Source organism: Lampris incognitus, chromosome 8 (genome assembly GCF_029633865.1).
Source record: "Lampris incognitus isolate fLamInc1 chromosome 8, fLamInc1.hap2, whole genome shotgun sequence".
Classification (NCBI taxonomy): Eukaryota; Metazoa; Chordata; class Actinopteri; order Lampriformes; family Lampridae; genus Lampris; species Lampris incognitus.
Window position 1 is genome coordinate 42,543,489 of NC_079218.1, and position 22,082 is coordinate 42,565,570.

The following is a 22,082-nucleotide window of genomic DNA, read 5'->3' on the forward strand; positions in this document are numbered from 1 at the left end:
CATGTCAGCAGCGGGAGGACCTCCTTCAGGTGTTTCCTGCGGCCCTATGGCTGGTGCTGGAGCAGACAACAGAGCATGGCGCCTGTCATCTGTGCCCCAGATCTTCACCAGGCAGTCATCTGAGCCCGTGAAAATGCGTCGCCCGGTGCGGTCGAAGGTGACACAGTAGACAGAGGAGAGATGTCCCAGAATCCTCTTGTGCATCTTCATGTGCTGGTAGACAGCTGTAGGCAGTAGCTGGCGTAGACGGTAGGAGCCATTGAGCCGACGCCCATTGCTCGTCTCCACGATATTGGGTGGACTCCCATAGATAATAGGAGGCTCTGGGGGTCGTCCACAGTGCAGAGCAGCCAGCGCTGAGCCCTTCCACACAACATGCTTGCAGCTCTTGTTGGTACGCAGGAGGTTCTGCCTGCCGGCTCCCAGGATGCTGTGGAGACCAGGCACGCTGGCAGGAACCTCTTTCTCCAGCAGTGGACATACTCGAGAACACACTTGGAGTAGGTGGTCTGGGCTGATGTGCCTGTGCAACTTCACCTTGTTAATGTTGTCGATGCCACTGGCCAGGGTCTTGAGCTCGGGGGTGCTCAAGCTGTCTCCTACCGGCGGAGGACTTGGAGAGCTATCGCGACGCCGCTCGTCTTCCCATGCTACTCGCCGGACTCTCCCCCCTCCTTCAACCTCTCGCCCCAGCGTCGCTCCAAAGTCATACTCGCGTGCCTCAACCTTCCTGATTGCTTCAGCTAGTGTTTTGGGTTCTGCCCCCAGGACTTCATACGCGATGTTTTGGTTCTTCAGCCCGCGCAGAAAGGCTTCTGCAGCGTAGGCCTCCTGCAGTGTAACACCAACCCGCGGGTATGCCAGTGTGACAAGTCCCCTCACTTCCTCGCCAAACGCATAGAGGGTCATCTCTCTGGCCTGCTTAACCTCGCTGAGTTTACGGCGCGCAGTTCCCCCAGGCAGCTCTTTACCGTAGCGGCGGCGTAACTGGGTGATGAGCGCGTGGTAGTCATCTTTTATCGGAGCCGGCTGCGCGATGACAAAAGACATGGCGTTGTCCCTCAGTCGGAGATACAAGGCGTCCAAACAGGTCTCGTCGGTCCAGCCCCTCTTTCTCGCCATCCGTTCGAATGGTCCAACGAAACTATCCCAGTCGCCCTTACCATCAAAAGTGGCGAGGAGCTTGATGTCATTTTCGTGTCCTCGGTCGGGACCTTGTGAGCTTCGGTTGCCGCTCCGACTTTGAAGGTCTCCTGTCTGGCTCTGTTGACCTCTAGAGGAACCTGCCTGCCCTCCAACGCTGTCATCCAGCAGGTTTCGGCCGCCGTTGCTGTCCAGGGACATTTGGCCACCCTGCATCCCGTCGGGGGGTGGTACTGCAGTCGCTCCATTTTTTCCACCATGACCGATCGGAGTGCTGGTAAGTGGTGCGGGCTCACTGGGTCCATTTCCTGTATAGCGCAGGGCTGCTGGGGCCGCTTTGCTGCTCGGCCTGGCTGGCGTCTCCTCATTGCGCCGGTCGCTCAAGTTAGCCACTGCGCCCATAGCTGCTGGCAACAGGTGATCAGCGCCATCTCGCTGTCTGGCCCCTGGGTTCTCCCGGGCCGGGGTGAACTGCGAGAGTAGGCCCATGTCTTGCACCGTTCTGCTAGTTCGTTCTCCGAGCACAGCCCCTGCCGACCCTACACAACTATCGCTTTGAGGGCCACCAGGAGAAACCCCCTGCTTCACCACTTGAGCGATGGGCGACAAACCGGGAGGCTCACCCCGGATATCCGAACGATGACGGGCCCAATCGGCGTGCTGAATGGGAGGTGTGGGGGGACGAAATCGCTTAGCCACCGCCTCCGCTAGTCCATCGATATGCGCTGTGAGGGCCTCCATCTGCATCTCTATCTGGCGTTGCATCTTAACCTGGGCCTGGCGTTCCACGTTTTCCATCTGGCGTTGCATCTGAACCTGGGCCTGGTTCATGGTTTCCATCTGCGCCAGGAGGAGCTTCATCCAGGCGTGCTCTCCGGGGTCTTCGGTCCCCACACCAGCACCATCCAGACTCAACTCAGACTGTTCTTCTACATCTCCCTTGTCCTGTGACATTTTCACTTTTCCACTGATTTACGTGACTGCTGAAGAAATTACAGTGCTTCACAAAACGGCTGACTCACTCAGTTGCTAGCTGGGTTAGCTCACAGTGTGCAGGCTGAATTATGCCGCCATGTGACCGGGGCAGGATCCTCCGGTGTTGAGATTATGGCGAATCCCAACCTTTTATCCCACTTCTGACACCACTTGTCGCGGTTTTTCTATAGCCCGGATAACTATGGATGGAGGCGGGGACTTTTAGGTGCGACAAACCGGGCTTCACCACCGTTAGCTAGATAGCTGCGCCAATGCTAGGGCTGGCCTGCTAGTTAGCTAGTTAGCCGTGTGCTAATGGGTTAGCAAGCTCACCTTGGGACCAGGGCTGGTGATGGAACAGGGCGGCTGAGCTCTAGGCGGGGCGGGAGATGGATGGCTGCTCTCCGGGGTGCGTGTCTCTCTCTCTCTCCGTACTCTGGCTCCGGCGTGACCGGGTGAATGTCTCTCTCAGTCTCTCTGGGGAAGCTCACGGGGGTAGTCAGCTAGCTACAGGTACCGAGGCAGTCTGCTGCTAACACTACCACTGCTAGCCACCGTATCTGCTGTCTAGCCCAGGATACGCTAGGTTTCCCTGCTCTATCCCACGCTAAGGTGACAGTCTACGATATGGTTGCTAAACAGTTCTGGCCTTTGTCTCCCCCGCGGTGTCTAATATAGTTGCGTCTGTGACAGCGCGAGCAAACCTGTGATTGGTCCTCTAGCTGCACGTGCCCAGTGCAACAGTCCAAGTACATCCCCAGGCATTTCCCACTACAATACCATTTAGCAAAGACAAGAATGGCAACATTAAAAGGCCGATGAATGCCTATATGGTGTGGGCTCGTATCCATCGGTCAGCCCTGTCCCAAGCCAACCCTGCTGCCAACAGTGCAAATATCAGCATTCAGCTAGGGTATGAGTGGAGCAAGCTCAGCGAGGAACAAAAGATGCCCTACTATGAGGAGGCTCGCAGATTAAAAAATATGCACCAACAGCAGTTTCCTGGTATGATCAATAATGCTGATTTTTCATAAGTGATGCAGCTATGCAAATAATGAACATCAACTACCAAGCTACTACTACCCTACTACCATTCACTGTAGAAGATACTTGCAGCTATATTGCAAGAAAGTGTCTCTGACTGACTGGTAGATATTTGTTTTCCCCCATGGGAAACATGGTTTTGAATTGTTTGCTGCTGTGTTAAGCATTTGAGTTCTGCTCTGAAAACGTTATTGTCTTCTTTGTGATCATTACAGACTGGATTTATCAGCCCAAGAAGAAGTGCAGTGAAGGGATCAAGACATCAGTTTCTTTGTCCTCCAGTAGCTCTGGCTCAGGACAGAGAACCGAGGCTGAGCTGTATCCCCCTAATACTGTCCCAAGATCTCAATGCTCTCTTCCTCACTACAGCACACTGGAGCCAGGTATAAAACGCATGCATGATAGGTGCCATGATAACAATCTCTCTCTAAATGTCATTAAGACAAAAGAAATCAGTGTTGACTTTAGAAGGATTAGAGGAAATCACATTCCTATTTCCATCAATGGGTCATCTGTTGAAATTGTGGACAGTTTTGGATTACTCAGTTTACACTTCACAGACACCCACACATGGTCTCTCAACACCAATTTCATCCTCAAGAAGGCACAGCAGAGACTATTTTCTGAGGTATCTTAAGAGTTTTGGTATGAGTACCAAAACTTTTACGAACTTTTATCATAGTACCGTTGAGAGTGTTTTGACAGGCAATATCACAATGTGGTTTGGCAACCTGACTGCTAAGGACTGCAGACTGCTTCAAAGGATTGTAAAGACGGCAGCAAAAATCATTGGCATGAAACTACCACCACTTCATATTTACACCACTCGCTGCAAAAGGAAAGCCCTGAAACATAGGTACTAAACACTTAAACATGTTTTTTAAGCAGTAAACTGAATGATATGACTGTATGGTGATGAAACATCATTGCTCGTGTTAATATTGACATTTCTTACCAAATTTATAAAAATCGGTTTTCATGGGTTGAAAATGTCTCAATACGCCATCTACTGTTTAAATCAGCCCTGAAGCTTGCAAGGTAAATGTTGATATAGAGTCGACCGGTTGGGACTGATCTACATCATGAAAAAGAAAAGTGTTAACGCCCTCTAATCAGTGGTGAGCGACCCACCTCCCCCAGCCCCGCCACTGAGTGTGAGTCTGTGAAACCCCGCTCATTTTCAAATATATGCTAATCGAGACTCATCATTCACAGGAGTTTACTTGCTAACCTTGTGCCTTAATTACGTTTTCTACCAACCTTTTGAATATTTACAGTTAGTTATAGTTATATTCATCATTTTCAATTTTAGCGCAATGGTTGGACTTGTGCTTTTGACGGCTAGAGAAGTATCACTGGACGACTGAGTCGGTTGGGCTGGGCTCACGCTACGGCTGGGGGGGCAGTTTCCCCATCGCCCGCCTCTCTCAGCCGCCAGGAAGTCGTGGCCCCCCTTTCGTCTGCGACGCATCTGTGTTGATGTGGTTTCTGTTGCCATGCCGGAAAGCGGGCTGGTGAAGGGGACTGGGTACGGCGGTGAGCCAGCGACTTGCGCTCATGCTCCTGCCTCACCACCCCACCTCCCCAGCCCTTTGCCCAATTTTGAGCATTTTTCATAATTATGCAGTGGGTAGAGTTAGGCTCAGACCTGGGGAAGAAGTTACACTTATGCTCAGGTTTTGTTCTCGCGCCTTCCATCTAAAAAATGTTACCGTAAAAGTTTCTTTCCACAGGCAGTCAGGTTGCTGAACAGCTTGATGCACCCATATACACCTTACATTGTTGTTACTATACTGTATATTGTGTATATAATGTATTAATTCATTGTGTACATCGTCTATGTATGTCTGTAGTGTTGTCTTTTTTTGGGGGGGGGGTATGTCCTTGTGTGCCTTGTGTTAAGGGAGAGCAAGCCAGAACACAAGAATTTCGTTGTATTCTAAATGCACTTGACAATAAAGTTGAACTTGAAAATACAGATATATAGAGGTTTCTGATACAGTGAGCATTACTCATTAAATTAATGGAAATGTGCTGTTTTTCTTTGTTATATAAATTTCCGGTCTCATGTATTATGAATTCATTCGTATGTGTGTGTGTGTGTTTGTGCATGCCTGTACCTGTGCGTATGTGAACATGTGCATGCCATCCACAGGTTCCAGTGGTCTCCCTACTGCTAGTTTTCCTGAGGGGCCCTCAGTTACTCACAGTCAGCAGTTGATAAATTCCACCCCAACCTTCAGTACTTTTGGCAGCACTTGTCCACCCAGGATGACCGAACACTCCACCATATGCACCCCATCCACTAACCTCACCTCCAATCCAAACATCAGCTGCACAGAGTCAACCGACAGGTCACACCAGAGGATGAGTGGTAGACATCTTGATGCGAACTCACCCTCATCTGACATGGTCTGTTCTTTTCTTCAAACTGTCCCATTGGCTCAACACAGTCTGCCAAACTCGAACCTGTACCCACTTTCTGCCGTGTATCCTCATCAAATGGGATTTTATCCCAGACCACACTTTGGCACCTACCCTCCCATGGGTTTCTTCTCTGGATTTCAGTACTACCTCCACAGGTTAGGAGGGGTCTTACCATCTTTTGTAAAATATTTCTACCTGTCAAGAGCTAATTAGTGGGGTTTTTGGTTTTATTTTGTGTGTGTGTGTGTTTTGTCTGTTTGCTTGTTTAAACAGATTTGGATTTTTTTTTTGTCAGCCTAACATGTAGACAAGCAAATTTAATTTTGAAAATAGGTGTGTGTGTGTGTGTGTGTGTGTGTGTGTGTGTGTGTGTGTGTGTGTGTGTGTGTGTGTGTGTGTGTTGGCCCTGTGATGGACTGGTGGCCTGTCCAGGGTGTCTCCCCGCCTGCCGCCCAATGACTGCTGGGGTAGGCCCCCAGCATCCCCGCAACCCTGAGTAGGATAAGCGGTTTGGATAATGGATGGATGGATGGATGGATGGATACTGAAAGAAACTCTCATCAGTTACACTACTTTACCTTTATTTTAACATAACTTCAGCCAGCAAGATAAATAATAGGAACTTTATATAATGTGTATTAATTTTTGTATGGTAAAACCTAATTGCTCATACATATCCTTCTTTGCCCCATCCCTCTATCCTTTTATTAACTGGCTCACTGTGTGCTCCCTTTAGTTTTCCCCACTGCTACCCAGTTACTGGACACTCCATGTGTGATGTAATGGGTTCCTATGAGAGCCACCTGCTGAGACACCAAGTTGCCCTGCCCACCCTTCATATGGGGTTCATGCAGCAGGACCAATATCCGACTGGGCTTGGTAGCCTTGGCCAGCAGGGGTATGCAGGGGTCCCCTCCTTTACGTCTTCCTCCAGCTCAGAGGTGCGGGCACTGACCGCCACTGTGGAAACAGCAATCAGAAATCTTTGTTCGACAGACAGCACCAACAAACATTCACAGGATAACCAGCCAACACCCTCTGGAGGAGGAAGAGGGATCTAAAAAGGAGGGTTATGTATATATTGTCAGTGTTCTACGAGACATAGTCAACACATACAATGCTATATGGGCAATAATTTTTACCAAGGTTGATAGGATACTTTCAAACTCAGTTCTGATGTGCTATATATTTTGTGTTTGGTTATTTAGATTATTTAAAGATTCTGTTATTCTAGTATGGTATTTAAGAAGTTCTCGAATGGTTTGAGTTGATATGATTCAACGTATTCATTTGTAACACATTCCAAGATCAACGTTATTGAATAAATGGACGTTTGTATTTACATATCTTTATTTATCCTGACGAAATGAACAAAACGTGAGCTGTTTACCGGTGTGTTTTTGTTAAAGCACATAGGCTTTAACGTGTTTGTGTAGTTTGGAGGGCTGGTCAAGACCAACCAAATATAGGTCCCTCGAGGGAAGTTGTAATTTATAAAGAATATACCGCCGCCACAACATTTAACTTCAATCATGCACAGGTATAAATTGAGTTGCTTCATTCTGCTACCCCAATAAAATGCCACCGGAAACTGTGACAACCAATGAAAAGCTATGCTAACAGCAACGCAGACTAGATTTTGAATGGAGCCTGGATGGAGTACAGATAGGGCGAACAAAGGCACCGCGATTTGAGAGACACAAGAGATTGCTTGGCAAAAACCTATACGATAACTTTTGCCTTCCAATCAGAATTCGCAAAGCGCCAGCCCGTACGGTGATTGACACGACCTTTGGCGAATGTGAGGTGGAAAAACCTCTTTAGAGGCGTTTCCAGGAAGAGCCGTTACATTTTCCTGTAATGGCGGACCAGGCAGACGGTGAAACTATCGGGTTCAACGACAACAGGTCAGTTGTGAGCGAATATATTGTTTAACCGTGTATCCTTGAAACAAAATACTGAACGTGTGAAAAAGAACGGTCTCAAGCTGGATGAAACGGCTTTGCCGTGAGAATGTGAGCGCTGTCGATATTGTCTGAGTGTGGCCACGCTAGCTAGCTGGTAATTAGCTAGCATACGTTGCCTAGCGTCTCTGCAGCATGTCCGTGGCACGCGGTAAACACAGCTAGACGAGTGTTAATTAGCCCGGTTCGTCCCGGGTGGACCGGCTCCATGTCTGACCCGGCCATGTGTCGGGGCCACGGCCTTTGTCGTTTAATTCAGCGTTCAAAAAATTGCTATATAAAAGCCAGATAATATCAGACAGCTATCAAGCTAAGCTACATTCCGATTTGTTTGTAAGTTGCAGCACATTCCGCTTCGTTTCGATTAAACTGACTCTACTGTTGCTGTGTACTCTCGTTTTGTTGCGGGAATGGTGATCTATGGTCAGCTACCGTATCGGCCACAGTTCCTCTGAATGATGCGATGTGCCCTCCAGGTTTTGTTTAAAGTTAGGTAATGATGTTGGTAGGGTTTTGTACGAGCGCCAGAAAGTGATCTGTATTCCAATGTTAACCGTGGCTTGATGCTGGTGTGGTCTACCAGAATGGCGCAGCAGCCAGTGCGGTTCCGTGGCCCTGCGCCCTCCCAGACCCCGGTATTACGGGGTCCTCCCCCGCTTCTCAGGCCACCGCCCCCTCCTTTCGGAATGATGCGAGGACCGCCGCCGAGAACCCCTTTTGGACGGCCACCCTTTGACCCTAACATGCCGCCCATCCCACCACCGGGAGGCATGCCCCCGCCCATTGGACCTCCCCACTTACAGGTGACTATCATTTTTGACACAACTGCATGGTGTTCAGCTGCATCAAAGTTTATGGCTAAGTTCTTGAATTGCACAGAAATAACTTTCAACTCTCTTGCTGAGCTCTCTTCAGTGAGTTTTGTCAGAGGAAAGTATATTTAAAACTCATCTCTTAAACATGCCTTTGTTGGGCCTGCCTTAATTCATAGACTCTTGATACAGATTTGTGCCATTGTCCTGTTACTTTGGAATCCCCTATTACTTGTGTCACTATTGGTGACCTACCTGGTATGCAGTTACATTAATTTTACAGGAAATAACATGCACTCTTGGTTAAGCTATAACTACTGTTCAGTGCTCCAAGATGCCTTTAGGTTCACACACACACACACACACACACACACACACACACACACACACATCTCATCGGTGACTTTCTTTTTAAGTCGGTTTTGATAGAGGCATCTGCTAATTGAGAAATGTTAAATGGAAATATTTTGCTTGATTAGAATTAGAAACATTTGAGTAGGATATGTCTGATGTGTTTGCACTGATGATCCTGCTAATGATGGTTTTTGTTGTACAATTGTGGAAACCACTCAAACTGATCATTCTATAATCACAAAAATATTGTGCAACACCTACACCCTATGTCATCAGATTGTAAGGTTCAAATTTTTAAGCTTATTCGACAATTGCACTGATGCAATTCAAGAGTGTGCTTTTAAATTTCGATTGACCAGTAGTGGACAGAGACACTCATGAGTCTGAGTCTGGAGAGAAATTGATCCTGGGAAGAAACTAGTTCTTGCTAGCATGAATGGCAGACTGTAACAGTTGCTCTTTTGTGTGAGATTGAGAGCACAGTCAAGGTTTGATGTGAGTAACTCCGTTTCTTAATCTTTTTGAATTTCACTAACTTCTCAGTCTCTGGAGAGCTCCTAACAACATGGTTTTCCTATCACCACAGAGACCCCCATTCCTTCCCCCTCCAATTGGAAACTTGCCCCCACCTCCAGGGATGTTGTTTCCTCCTGGGATGCCCCCGGTTCCTGGAACTGGGAATCCTGCGCTCAACCCTACCGAGGAGATCTGGGTGGAGAACAAAACTCCAGAAGGAAAGGTGAGGCACATGACAACAGTCAGTTGTGAGTAGAGATGCACCGAAATAAAAATTCTTGGCCGAAAACCAAAAATGAGGAAACCAAGGCCGAAAACCGAAACACCAAAAGAAATGATTATGTCAGTTATTAGAACCATTGCATTTATGGCTATGACTGTGTACTAACCTCACTAAAATCAAGGCATTGCAATTCAAAGAATAAATCAATTACAAAAGTATGAAAATATTTATTTAGCACTGACATTACAACAACGCACAATATAAATTAAAATTCAAAACAAAATGTTTAACTTGACCCCACTCATGTATACATTAAATAATAATGTACAGGCCTATAACTGACTGGCCTGCTGAAAGATTGTAAAATTAAATATGTTCTCTCATAAAAACACGAAGTGCGTTTGAGTCAAGTGCCTTTTAAATCTTTCTCTGTAGGACTACTACAACAAAGTGCATTGCCACTGACTATGGCATGCACTTTAGATCGGTCGATATGCCAGGTGTCGAACATATTGGCGAATGCAGCAGAAATGGCTGCTGCTGTATGTGACCCTCTAAACTCTTGTGAATGGAGCAGAATCTTTTGCAGCTTGAAATCTGTATCGATCCACTGTGCGGTTAGACTGAGCATACTGGTGAGGCTGACGTCTGCATATGTCGGTCATGAAACTGATAGCTGTAATATCTGATGCTATAAGCTCATGGACATGAGTTGCAACAACATTAAACAGCTCAGGTAAACACACGTCTGAGAAATGCCGTCTGCTTGGCATGGCATAACGGGGCTCAATGTGATCAATCAGCCTACGAAATCCCACATCTACGACAGAGAACGGCTGATCATCTAAGGCAATAAACTCCATAATTTTTTGTGTTATGCCCTTTGCCTTAGCACCATCACTGGAAAACTTTCTTGCCTTTTCAAATAAGTCCGCTACAGACGGAGTGGGCGTGCTCGGATTGACTTTTCTTTTCTGCGCCGCATTCTTCTCATATTCAGAATGGCGATCGGGATGTTTGGATTTCAGGTGATAAATTAAACCCAACGTGGAGAAACTCTTTGCAGACACACCCCCTCTTGAAATTTCAGCATTGCATGTTTTGCAAATCGCTATCTGTGTGTCTTTCCCCGAGATATTGAAATACATCCACACCGCAGACATGTCGGCTCTTATCCAGATAACCGTGTGCTGGCTGCGCTTTTTGCTTGCGTCATCACAATTCTGTTTTGGCCGTGTTGTTTCGGTGATTTAGGTCTTTCGGCTGAAAACCCGAAAATGCGCTTTTGGGCCATTTTCGGTGGCCGAATTTTCGGTGCATCCCTAGTTGTGAGTGTGGAGCAAGCCGTTGCAGCAAAAGAACATCTCTGCTGTTTTTCAGCTGGGTAAATAAAGGTGTGGAGAGGTGTATTACTTTTGCTCTGTGCGGTATGCATTTGTTGTCATTTCGCATTATGTCATCTGAGGAGCAGTCACCAGTTGTAAAGAGATATGGCTAAATATCATACAACCCAAGTCATACAGGCCAGACACAATGAATGTACATACTGCAAACCTTCACATTCAGTTTAGAAATAAAGAACTGGAAAACTTATACAAAGCTTTGTGATCAATAAAATGTGTCCGAATGTAAGGTATTTGCTCTTTCACAGATATTGTTAAACGCACTTCCCAGAAATTTGCTACACATGCATGCTCATATACATTCTTGTCAACTTTGTAATCATGCAAGTTAATATACTACAGGGCTATTTAGACCCTTTTCACTTCTAACAAGTGTGTTCTCCTCTTACTCTGACCCTCTCAGGCATATTATTACAATGCCAGGACAAGGGAGTCTTCATGGAGTAAACCAGAGGGTGTGAAGGTCATCCAGCAGTCAGAGCTCAACCCTCTGCTCGTAGCTGGTCCTGGGCCTGCAGGGACTGGGGCAAGTGCATCAGGGGCACCCGTGACCGTCAGTTCAAGCAGTGTCAACACTACAGCCAGCACGACAGTGGCTGTTACATCAAGCGAGGCTCCTTCACCGACTCCTCCTCGCACACTCACCTCCAGCCCAGACTCCACTACCACGCCAACTCCCTCTGTCTCCATTGCAGGTTGGCCCACAAGTCTAAATCAAACACACGCACAGGCATATGCACATGCATGAAATAAATATTCAAGATCAATGCTCTCTCTCCTTTTACTCCCATTCTCAACAGCCACTGTTGTAGCAGACCTTACTCCTGTTGCCTCAGTGACCTCAAGTGTTGCTGTGTCCCCGGTCGCCGTGGTGACTGTTTCCACGGTGCCGTCGTCAGTCACAGCGGTGCAGACAATGCCATTGCTCCCTGCCGCTCTGCCTCACAGTGTGGCCCAGCCCAGTGCAGCCATACCTGCCTTCCCCCCTGTCATGGTGCCACCCTTCAGAGTGCCCCTACCTGGCATGCACATCCCTTTACCAGGTAAGAGCCAGGACAGGAAAGCAACTCCTTTGTCGTGTTTCTTGCCAGCTTCAGAATAGAAAAGGACCTCCAAACAATGGCCAGTTAGCTGCCAAAATGGCTGGTAGAGTAGACAGCATTTAACTGGAATTAATTTCTCACCTTGATATGGAGTAATCTAGGGTCATCACTTAAGTGTTTGCAAATATCAATTCCCTGTCTTTCACTTTCTGGTACACCTCTTCTGATACATGGCTACTCTGATTCCTCCTGTCCTCTGCCAAGTTCTCTCTTTCCCTTAGTTGGAGTTAAACTGGGTGAAAAAGTTATTTTTTTTGCTGCGTGAAGTACCCTGTGTGTTATGTTTGAAGGTGGGCTCTGCATAGGGTCAGTATTGCAGTCAGAAAAGAGAGGGGGTCGATGTATTTGGATATAATAAAATTCAGTAAATAGACTGAAAGTAGGGCTGGGCAATATATCGATATCTTGATAGGAGATTAAATATCGTCTGGAATTTTGGATATTGAAATACGATATGGCATAAGTGTTGTCTTTTCCTGGTTTGAAAGGCTGCATTACAGTAGTGATGTAATTATCTGAACTTACCATACTGTTCTAACTGTTCTATCATTTGCCTTCACCCACTTAGTTATTATATAGGCATTATTGATGATTATTTATCAATTTGATTGTGTAACTGTTTTGTGAAAGTACCAAAAGTCATCCCCACAATATCAGTATCAAGGTATTTGGTCCAAAAATATCTTGTATTTGATTTTGTCTAAATCGCTCAGCCATAACTGAAAGTCTTCATCAGGTGATTTGTTGATTTGATGTATAACATTTGTGATCAGACTTGAAGACGGATTGGCTTTGGTTTAGCGGAGCTTAAAATAAAACATAAATGTCATTGTTGAAATCAGTCATTAGTCTCGCCCATTGAGTGAAGAACACAGTCTTTGTATCAAATGCCTGCAATCTGCTGGCTGATTAACATGAACCGAGACTGAGCCGTTTTCTTTTTTTTTCCCTTTTTTTTTTAAGCTAGAGAAACCTGTTGTGCTGCTTGCTCCTAGTGTAAGAGCATATTTTTGTATGGTCCACACAAAAGCACACTTCTTTCTCCTTTCATGGTTTCTAATTTACACATACAGGATTCCCTCATAAGTACACACACACACAAATATAAAAGTCAAAGAAGCTGATGTCCAGTTGCCTGCTATTTTCAACCAGATACTTGCTTGTCCGTTGTTCTTGCAGGTGTAGCAATGATGCAGATAGTAGGCACGCCCTATGTAAAGGCAGGCCCCAGCGCCAACGGTAAACACCCTCCCGCTCACCTCCAAGAGCTAGATGGCATGGTAGTGAATGGTGTCTACATGATTTCATATGGTGTATATGAGAACCTTCAAACAGTGGCATGGTGGTGAATGCTGTGAACATGATCCATACAGTGTACAGTGGTGTAAGTTCCCCCACCTAGACAGACAAAGCAGGCTTTTTCACTTGGCTTGTCCATCTTTGTTTGGCTTGTCCATCTTTGTTAGGATGTAAATAAAGTATCATTTACAGGCTTAGTGTTACAAATAAAAACAAATTTAGCTAATTTCAGGCAGATTTCCACAGTATGCATTGTTTATTTGGGTACATAGAAAGAAAAGCAGACCGCCAACACACAATACAAATACAACACCAGCATGTTTACAAATCTATTTTGAAGCATCAGGCATCACTGGATGCACGTTTTCCGTGTAATGCTAACTGTTCTAACGCTAATGGTCCAAACTTTCATTGATAATTTTTCTCACTTGAGAAGGAGGAAAGTGCTGGAGAAAGAAGGCATTATCTTCTGCTGTGTTCATTTTTGTAGAACATACTGATAGTTTAATTGCCTGATGAATTCACTTCATTGCTAACGAAGTAGAGGAATTCAGGCTAGAAATGCATTCTTGTGATGCATTTTAGTTGTCTATTACCCTCTGGCATTGATAGCTTCAGTGTCTGGTATCTTCAGAGAAGTCCAAGGAATCACCAGTGTTACTGAGTTTGATAAATGAGTGAGAGGCCACTTGTTAAACATTATCCAGGCTATTAAATTGGACATTTTCATGCTCCATTTGGGATGTATGGTTGTTGACTACAGGTTTATGAACGATTTGACCAAGATACAGTCTTCATTTTGTTTGGTAACATCATCCCAAACCCCAAACATTGTTAAATCCTGATAAAATGAGTCAGTAATATCAAAATAAGGGCTACATAACATGTGGTTGTCTGGTGTTGTGACATGGTTGTGTGTGTTTTACAGTACTGTGGCCCTATATGTGTGTGTGTGTGTGTGTGTGTGATCTGTGTTTAACGTCATGGCGTAACACAGCATTTAATCCTTCCACAAAATTAACCACAAATGCTGATGCAAAGAAATTGTTTGGTTTGGAAAATTTACAAAAATGGCAAAGAACAAGAGTAACTTCTCCCAGTAGTCTTGGACAATTTGTTTGGTTTTCCCAATATAGGCTTTTTTTTTTCTTGGGTCAGTGTGTTTTTTAGTTTATCTTGAAGTTGACTTATAAAGGGGCTGATGCCATGGCAAGCAAGAGATAATTTACTTGTATTCAGTAACTCACACAGAAAATATCATCAACCAATCACTGTTTGTCTGTCCATTCTCTGACCAATGACAGGTATGCTTCCTGGGATGGCTCCACCCCTGGTTCCCATGATGCACCCTCAGCTGGCTCTCACAGCAGCCCCCGGCTCCCTTGCTGGATCGTTGCAGCTCCCTGAGTGGTCAGAGTATAAAACCGCAGATGGGAAGACCTACTACTACAATAACCGAACACTGGAGTCCACTTGGGAGAAACCACAGGCCCTGCTGGACAAAGGTTAGGTCCAGCCGCATGCACGCACACACCGTTGCATGCAGACAGGATATAGTGCCCTCAAAATAGTCACCCCCCTTGCATTTTTTCACATTATGTTCCTGTTACATCTCCAAATTATGCCACATTTATGAAACAAACAAAATATGTAAGGATATTTGTCTTTTAACAACATGGAAAAAGACTTACACTTCAGCCCCCCAGAGTCAAAAATCTGTAGATAGGCCTTTGCCAACAATTACAGCATTGAGTCTTCTCAAGCATGTCCGTATGAGTTTTTGCACAGATAGATTTTGGAATTTTTGCTCATCTCATAATGCAAGTTTGTTCCACCTCTGACACATTAGATGCAGAGCGTTAGCTGACGGCAATTTTCAGGTCATACCACGGGTTTTCAATGGGGTTTAAATCCAGCCTTTGGCTGAGCCATTCCAGAATATGAAACTTCTTTTATTGAGCCATTCCTTCATAGTCTTTGTTGTGTGCTTTTGGTCATTGTCCTGTTGGAACATAAATCTTTGTACTAAACGCAAATGTCTTGCTGACTGGAACAGGTTCTTCTCAAGGATTTCCCTGTATTTGGCCCCATCTTTCAAGCCTGCTGAAAAGCAACCTCATAACATGATGCTGTCTCCACCATGCTTAATGGTAGGAATGGTGTTCCTGGGTGTTGGGCTGCATTTGGTTTGCACCAAACATATCGCTTTGCTTTCAGGCCGAAGAGCTCAACTTAAGCTGCAGCAGATCACAAAATCTTCTTCCATGATATTGTCACATGGCTTCTAGCAAACTCCAGGTGTGATTTTAATGTCAGCCTTTCTCAGAGGTGGCTTCTTTCTTGCCACTCTCCGAAGTTATTGATCTCTAGACAGATTTTCCCATTTCATTCAATGAACGACACTCTGAATTTTGTATTAGTTTTTCAGTCAGTTATCTACTCAGTTTGGTAGAATGGCCTGATTAGGGCTGGGCAATATGGCTTAAAAAAATATCTCATTATTTTAGAACCTTTTGGTGATATATCGCTCGATATTTAGGCCCTCTCTCTGAAGTGGCGTAACAGAATGAATTTTTTTTTCAATCAGGCATAATTTAGACTAAACAGCCTTTATTGAACTTGCAATCAATTAGTTTGTAGTTTGTCAACATCTCCTGGCAGCGAGAGGCAATCGAAACATAAGTTTGAACTTGAAAATGAGTATATTTAATGACTTGATGGAATTAGGCTGTAAAACAGCATGCAGTGATATAATTATTACAGTAAATGATGTATATACTGCTACCGCTGTATATTTTACCTAGGTTGTTCAGATTATTTTCCTTGCAGTTAATTGGTCAAAACTGATCCCTGAGATTTTACAATTTTATCCATTTGAAATGTGATGATGATGTGGCGATTCTGTTGGACAATCTGTCAGTATTACAGTAGAACAGCGTTTCAACATAGTTGTATGTAGGAGCCAACAAAGGGATTTTTCTTAGACTACAAACAAAGCGTAACAGCTGTTGTGGCTCATGTGCCATCAGCTGACCAAAAATTTGCCCGCACCCTTGTAAAAATGTGATTAAAGCTAATACAGGCAGCCTAAATTTCATCAAACTACATTCACATTGTTCTACAGTTCTATTGATCATCTCTCTGACAGAAGCATCATCACATCGGCATCACGTTTTAATCTCTCTTTTTTTTTTTCCTGTTGGAGTTGTTTCCAACATGTACGTGTTTGCCGCTGAACCAGCGGGGGTGACCCAACCAAAAAAAATTCATCTGCAGTATATAGAGACTGAACAGTGTCTACAACTACAGTAAAGACACCGGTTACAAGATATAACAATACAAACAACTTTATTAATCCCGCTAGGAGCTTTTTTTTTTTTTGGGAGCAACTTGTCGTACACAAAACACAGTAACATGCAAACAAACAACAATAAATAACACCCCAGGGAGCTAAATGTGGAATAAAATCTATATGATCTTTAAGTAATTAATATTGATAGGCTAATTAAACTTGGTAAACACAATAAGATAAACTTGATGAACAGTTAGTATTATGCACCCTGACTCCATGATCCAGATGGATAAATGAACAAAACCTTGCTGGGGAAATGTTGCGCATTGCTGCTTGAAATGCATCAGATATGCAAACTTTTAAGTAAACATGTTGTAATTCATTCTGGCTAAATGGCTTAAAATCATTTATAAACAAAATTGCAAACTAAATTTTCAGTTTTCAGTTCTGGGACTTGAATGTGCAGTTTTGGGGGTGCTTCCTGAGCAAAGAATTCACGCCTTGACAAATTATAGCTGGGGTCAATGGTCTTCAAGGGAAACGATCATAATTTTCTCCATTCTCTATCTCTCTCCGCTCTGTCTGTCTGTCTCTCTCTCTCAGGATAGCATTCCATGATCAGCTTTAATACTGAGCAGTCTTCTGTGTGTGTGTGTGTGTCTGAAACGCCGCTGAAATTGTATCTGCTGGCGACATCATTTGCAGACAATGTGTGAATTTGAAAATGTGCTTCTTGGTTTGCCAGTGGGCCATATTTGCCTTGTTCTTTCCACTTTCACATTTTTCTGATGGAATAACAAAGCTACGTATCAATCAGTCAATCAATCAGATTTTATTTGCATAGCACTTTTCATACAAACAAATGTAACACAAAGTGCTTCACACAATAAAACAATAAAATCCCCCCCCACACACAAAAAAATAAATAAAAGTACAGGCTAATTTTATAAAAGTACAGACAAGTTTAATACGGAGTTGGTAAAATAGATAAAAGTGCCATAAGCACTGATTAATTAAAAGTAACAACAATCAGAGCAGAATATATAAAAAAAAATAGCACTTATACACACACTATGAACTTAGCTGTAGGCTGTTTTAAAATGTAAAGTCTTTAACCTGCTTTTAAATGTGTCCAGTGTGGGGGCCTCTCTCAGGTCCTCAGGCAGGGCGTTCCATCTACTTGGGGCGTAAATAGAAAATGCAGCTTCCCCTGCTCTAGCCTTAGCACGAGGGATGGTTAAAAGACCACTGCCAGTGGACCTGAGAGTTCTTGTTGGTTTGTAAGGAGTTAACATGTCTTTTATATAGTGTGGTTGTTTATGGGGTTAAATCAGTCATCCATCCATCCATCCATCATCCAAACCGCCTATCCTGCTGTCAGGGTCGCGGGGATGCTGGAGCCTATCCCAGCACCAGAACTTGAATTGAAGCTATTGAATTGTTTACAGTGAATCTTAGGTATTTGATTATATTGGGTCTGAATTCATGTCCTTGAAATTCAGATTTTGAAAATTTAGACTTAAAAATTCAGGTTGCAGAAATTCAGTGCCTTTTCAAATAAAATGACTTGATTAAATTCTGGTTTTGAAATTCTGGAAAAACAAACCAAGCTATATTCAAACTCCCTCCTGGCCCAACGCAGCTGATAGGTCAGAGGGAAGAGCGTTTAGATATGAGAATCAATCTTTTAGTATCCCAGATGGAGGAAAATGACCATGATGGAGGAGAAACCCATTGAAACTCTTGCATGTAAACTGCTTGTTCTTCCTTCTCATCGTAGCAGCTAGCTGATTCAAACTCAAATTAGACATTTAATTTGATAGGCTAATATGACTTCATTCAAACCATTCTCCCCCCCCCCCACACATTTTAACAATTTATTAATGCACACGCATATAAATACATACAAATATACATACATACACATAAACACAAAACCAATAAGACATCAAGACAGAAAGTTAATACCGTTAAATATATAGCCTGGGTAATCAGGTATGATGATGGGATACTGGCATATCACAATAGGACCTATATGGAGGTGTAATGCGAGATCTCAGGCCATGCTAGACCATAGAGACCACTTCGGAGGGCCTGGGCTCCGTCAACTCCAATAAAGTCTAGAAAGGGATCCCAGATGTGCAAAAACTGGAATGGTTTGCCCATATTTAAACCATTCTTGTTATTGACAAGTTTGTCAATACCAGTCAAAATGAGTCTCTAATTTATGTTTGCAACAGCTTGCTACTACCATTAAAAGGAAGAACAAGCAGCTTACGCTTGGAAGAGGTAGTGAGATTACACTCAAAGCAGACTACTCAATACGGTGTTGACTTGTCCAAGCACAAGTATCATGGCAAAATATAGCAGTTCCTCTCTTCAACATGCCAAAAATCATGTGACCACCACAAACTATGCTTAGTTACTTTAGATACATGTTGGGGATGAGTCCAGCTGCCTTTGAACGTGTCAGGCTTTAAACTACCACTTTAGATTACACCAGCACATACACGTCTCGGCAGTTCCCAAAAGTATATGTTGTGCTCTGTTACACACAACAACCTTTCCCACTTGTACAAGTATATCCCTGCAATCCTTTTGCCTTTTTAATTACTTCAGTAACGTCCCTAAGTGTGCATTTTCATGAGGTCTCAACTCAAATCTTCCATACTATTGCAATACTAAGTGTTGGCCACTGGATGTCCCCATCAGGACATTTCAAACACCTCGAAACAATGAACCTTTTTTTGGCGCGTCCATCCATTATTCCAACCGCTTATCCTGCTCTCAGGTCGCGGGGATGCTGGAGCCTATTGCTTCAAAATGGTTCAGTGCTTCAGAAAGCTTTGTTTCTCCTATCACGTGGGAGAGGGCTGATGGCTTTGTCCTCAGCCATGGTTGACTCTGAGATTTCCCTATACGTGGGACAGAAAGTGCTGTTCTGATCCTATCTGAAAGCTCTATCTTCTGACCTGCAAGCTGTGTTGTGATTGGCCATGAGGGAGCTATATCACCCTGAAATCAAGCCACTTGAATATAGCGTGCTGGGTTTTCTGCTACCTGAATTTTTTTAATCTGTTTTCAAGATCTGAATTTCAAATGGGGAATTTATACTCAGTATATTCAAATATATAAAATTCACTGAAAATTTTTCGTTAACATCAAAATGTGCTTATTTTTTTCCGAACGTCATGAATTCAATAGTTTCTTAAATTAAAGTTCTGCTGAGACTGCTTTAACGCCACAGTGTCAGAGGCTGTTTACACCTGGCATTAGCACGTGTCTTGGGTGAGCCGATCACAAGTGGACATCTGTGAATACAGCTGTGAGTACAGGTGTGAATGCAGGCAATACATCTTCAATGCATCTTGAGATCCAATCGCTCAGGCTACATTCGTAGGTGGCCTGGGATGCATTTGTCTACATCACATTTGAAGTGTAAACGCACGTGTCCTAGGCCACATTGAAGGACCACCTAGTCAACTGACATCCTCTGTGTAGGCTGCATAGGCAGAAGACATCAGTTGACTTGGCAGTCACCAAAGCCTCCTCTGGGTTTATTTATTTTTTTTTATTTTATCTTTTTACCTCATCTATAATTTCTAACACACATCAGACCCACAACTGTGGAAGAGCCCCCGTATGCTTGCACATTCAAGTTTGGGTTCATTATCTACCACAGTACAGAGCCTAACCCTCTCAGATCCGCAGGAATAATTAAATAATCTAAACCTGAATTGATGTGATCGAGTTGAGCCTGACAAGGTTCGGGTTGAGAATCACAAACTCTGCTGTTCAGATAATTACATTTTCACACGTAATGAGATTTAAGAATGAGTTCCAACTTTTTCTGTGTATTTTTAGCACAAAATAAAAGGCAAACAATCGCAGCCTGATGCTCCTAATTCACTCGGTTAATTTTCCTCATCAGATTATTTGTCTCTAGCGGGCACGAAATGCATTTTCTGTATCCATGCCATTGTAATAATATGAAACTATTTACCCACAATTGACTATTTCCAAAATGCAAAATATCAGGTTAGGGGTCTGAAGGCTTTCAGACAGGTCTTTATCATAATAATTTTTATTTACACAGCACTTTGTAAAACCTGTTGTGCTTCACAACAGTGTGGAATGGAAAAAAAAGAAACGAAATGTAGTTGGGATATAGGATGATTTATTTTATTTATTTAAAATTTGTGTGACAACATGATTTGGTAGAATAATTGACAGTAATAACTTACAGATGTGAAATACGTCATACTAATTGACGGAGCATTAAAATGAGGAGTGAGCAAGGATGTCTCATTTTGTTACATACCTGTTGCTTCGAATCCTCTCTCACGTTTCTGTACATGTTTACGTGGGTTTGACACGTCTGTGCAACGTGGAGGTTTCGAGATGACGGTGGACACAGTTTTACGCAATTAACACAGGAGTTATTTAATTGTCTTTCATTTGTTCACTTGCACGGGCCAGTTTGCTCTGATGTCGGAGCCGTTTCCTTGCTGTCTCCTTTCAGCACGTGTGACTCCCCTTTTATCTGTCTCCCTTCAGCCCTGTGTTTCACCCAGGACCCAGCTTCACTGTGGTATATAAGGGACAGGTTGTTAGTTTGACACACCTGAGGCTAATTCACTAATTGGCCTCCTTTCATGTCTGCGAGCCATGCTCCCTTTCACCGTTTACAGGCGAGGCTAAACCACATCCCCCTACCACAGTAATGTATGTGTTTATTTGCATACAGAGCTGGGAAGTGAGATCCGATCACAAGTGGTCACTTGAGACGTATGTGGAGATGCATTCTAATGCCAGGTGTGAACTGACGTATTTAGAGCTGGCCACTTGTGATTGGATTACCCGAGACGCATATTAATGCCAGGTGAACAGCCTCTCCCATATGTGACAAGAAGGGGTTGTATGACTACAGTAACTAGCTCGGCCCTCAAGAAACTCGGTTGGATGCACAAAAAGCATATTAAAATCAATGTGTTGACAGTTTTGCCTACATTCCTATCTCCGACACATAATCTCAAATATATCTTAAATATTTGAAATGTCACCCAGCCCTAGGCCCAATATTGGTATTGTGCCATTATTTATTTATTTTTTTCCCATTTTGTTAAAATTGTCTTTACGGTGCTCAAAGAGGTTCAAAGCTTTTTTTAATCTTTTTATAAGCTTTTTGCTTTAACAACTTCATCTCAAAGCTTGGCAGACAGTTTCCTTGGTCTGTATGACACAAGACTGATCTGATTTGTTTCACGTGTGAGAACACGGCGTGGGTGATATTTATGCAATCATGCCATTGAACACAGGTGGATTTGAAGTCAGCATAGGTGGACATTGTTGATATATTGTGATTTCTCAAGAAAATTGACTACACCTGTCCCAATTCAAGTTATAACAAAGGAGGTGAATACTTATTAATTAGGTAATTTTCAGGTTTTTATTTTCTAGTTTGTAGGTCCTCAAAATATTTAATTTTATTGTGACATTTTGACTTTCCAACACAGCAAAATGGGAA

General features: G+C 43.8%; 1 protein-coding gene across 2 annotated transcripts in view; it reads left to right on the forward strand.

Moving 5' to 3' along the window:
• Positions 1–7,449: 7,449 nt before the first annotated feature.
• LOC130116519 (transcription elongation regulator 1-like) overlaps positions 7,450–22,082 on the forward strand; it is a 41,375-nt gene continuing 26,742 nt past the window's right edge. Inside the window, exons 1-7 of one of the 2 annotated variants that reach the window (XM_056284437.1) lie at positions 7,450–7,496; positions 8,137–8,356; positions 9,306–9,458; positions 11,265–11,556; positions 11,662–11,904; positions 13,144–13,203; positions 14,568–14,768. In XM_056284437.1, the coding sequence (XP_056140412.1) occupies positions 7,450–7,496; positions 8,137–8,356; positions 9,306–9,458; positions 11,265–11,556; positions 11,662–11,904; positions 13,144–13,203; positions 14,568–14,768 (1,216 nt within the window). The remainder of the gene's footprint in view (positions 7,497–8,136; positions 8,357–9,305; positions 9,459–11,264; positions 11,557–11,661; positions 11,905–13,143; positions 13,204–14,567; positions 14,769–22,082) is intronic. The other variant, XM_056284438.1, reaches the window with a different exon arrangement.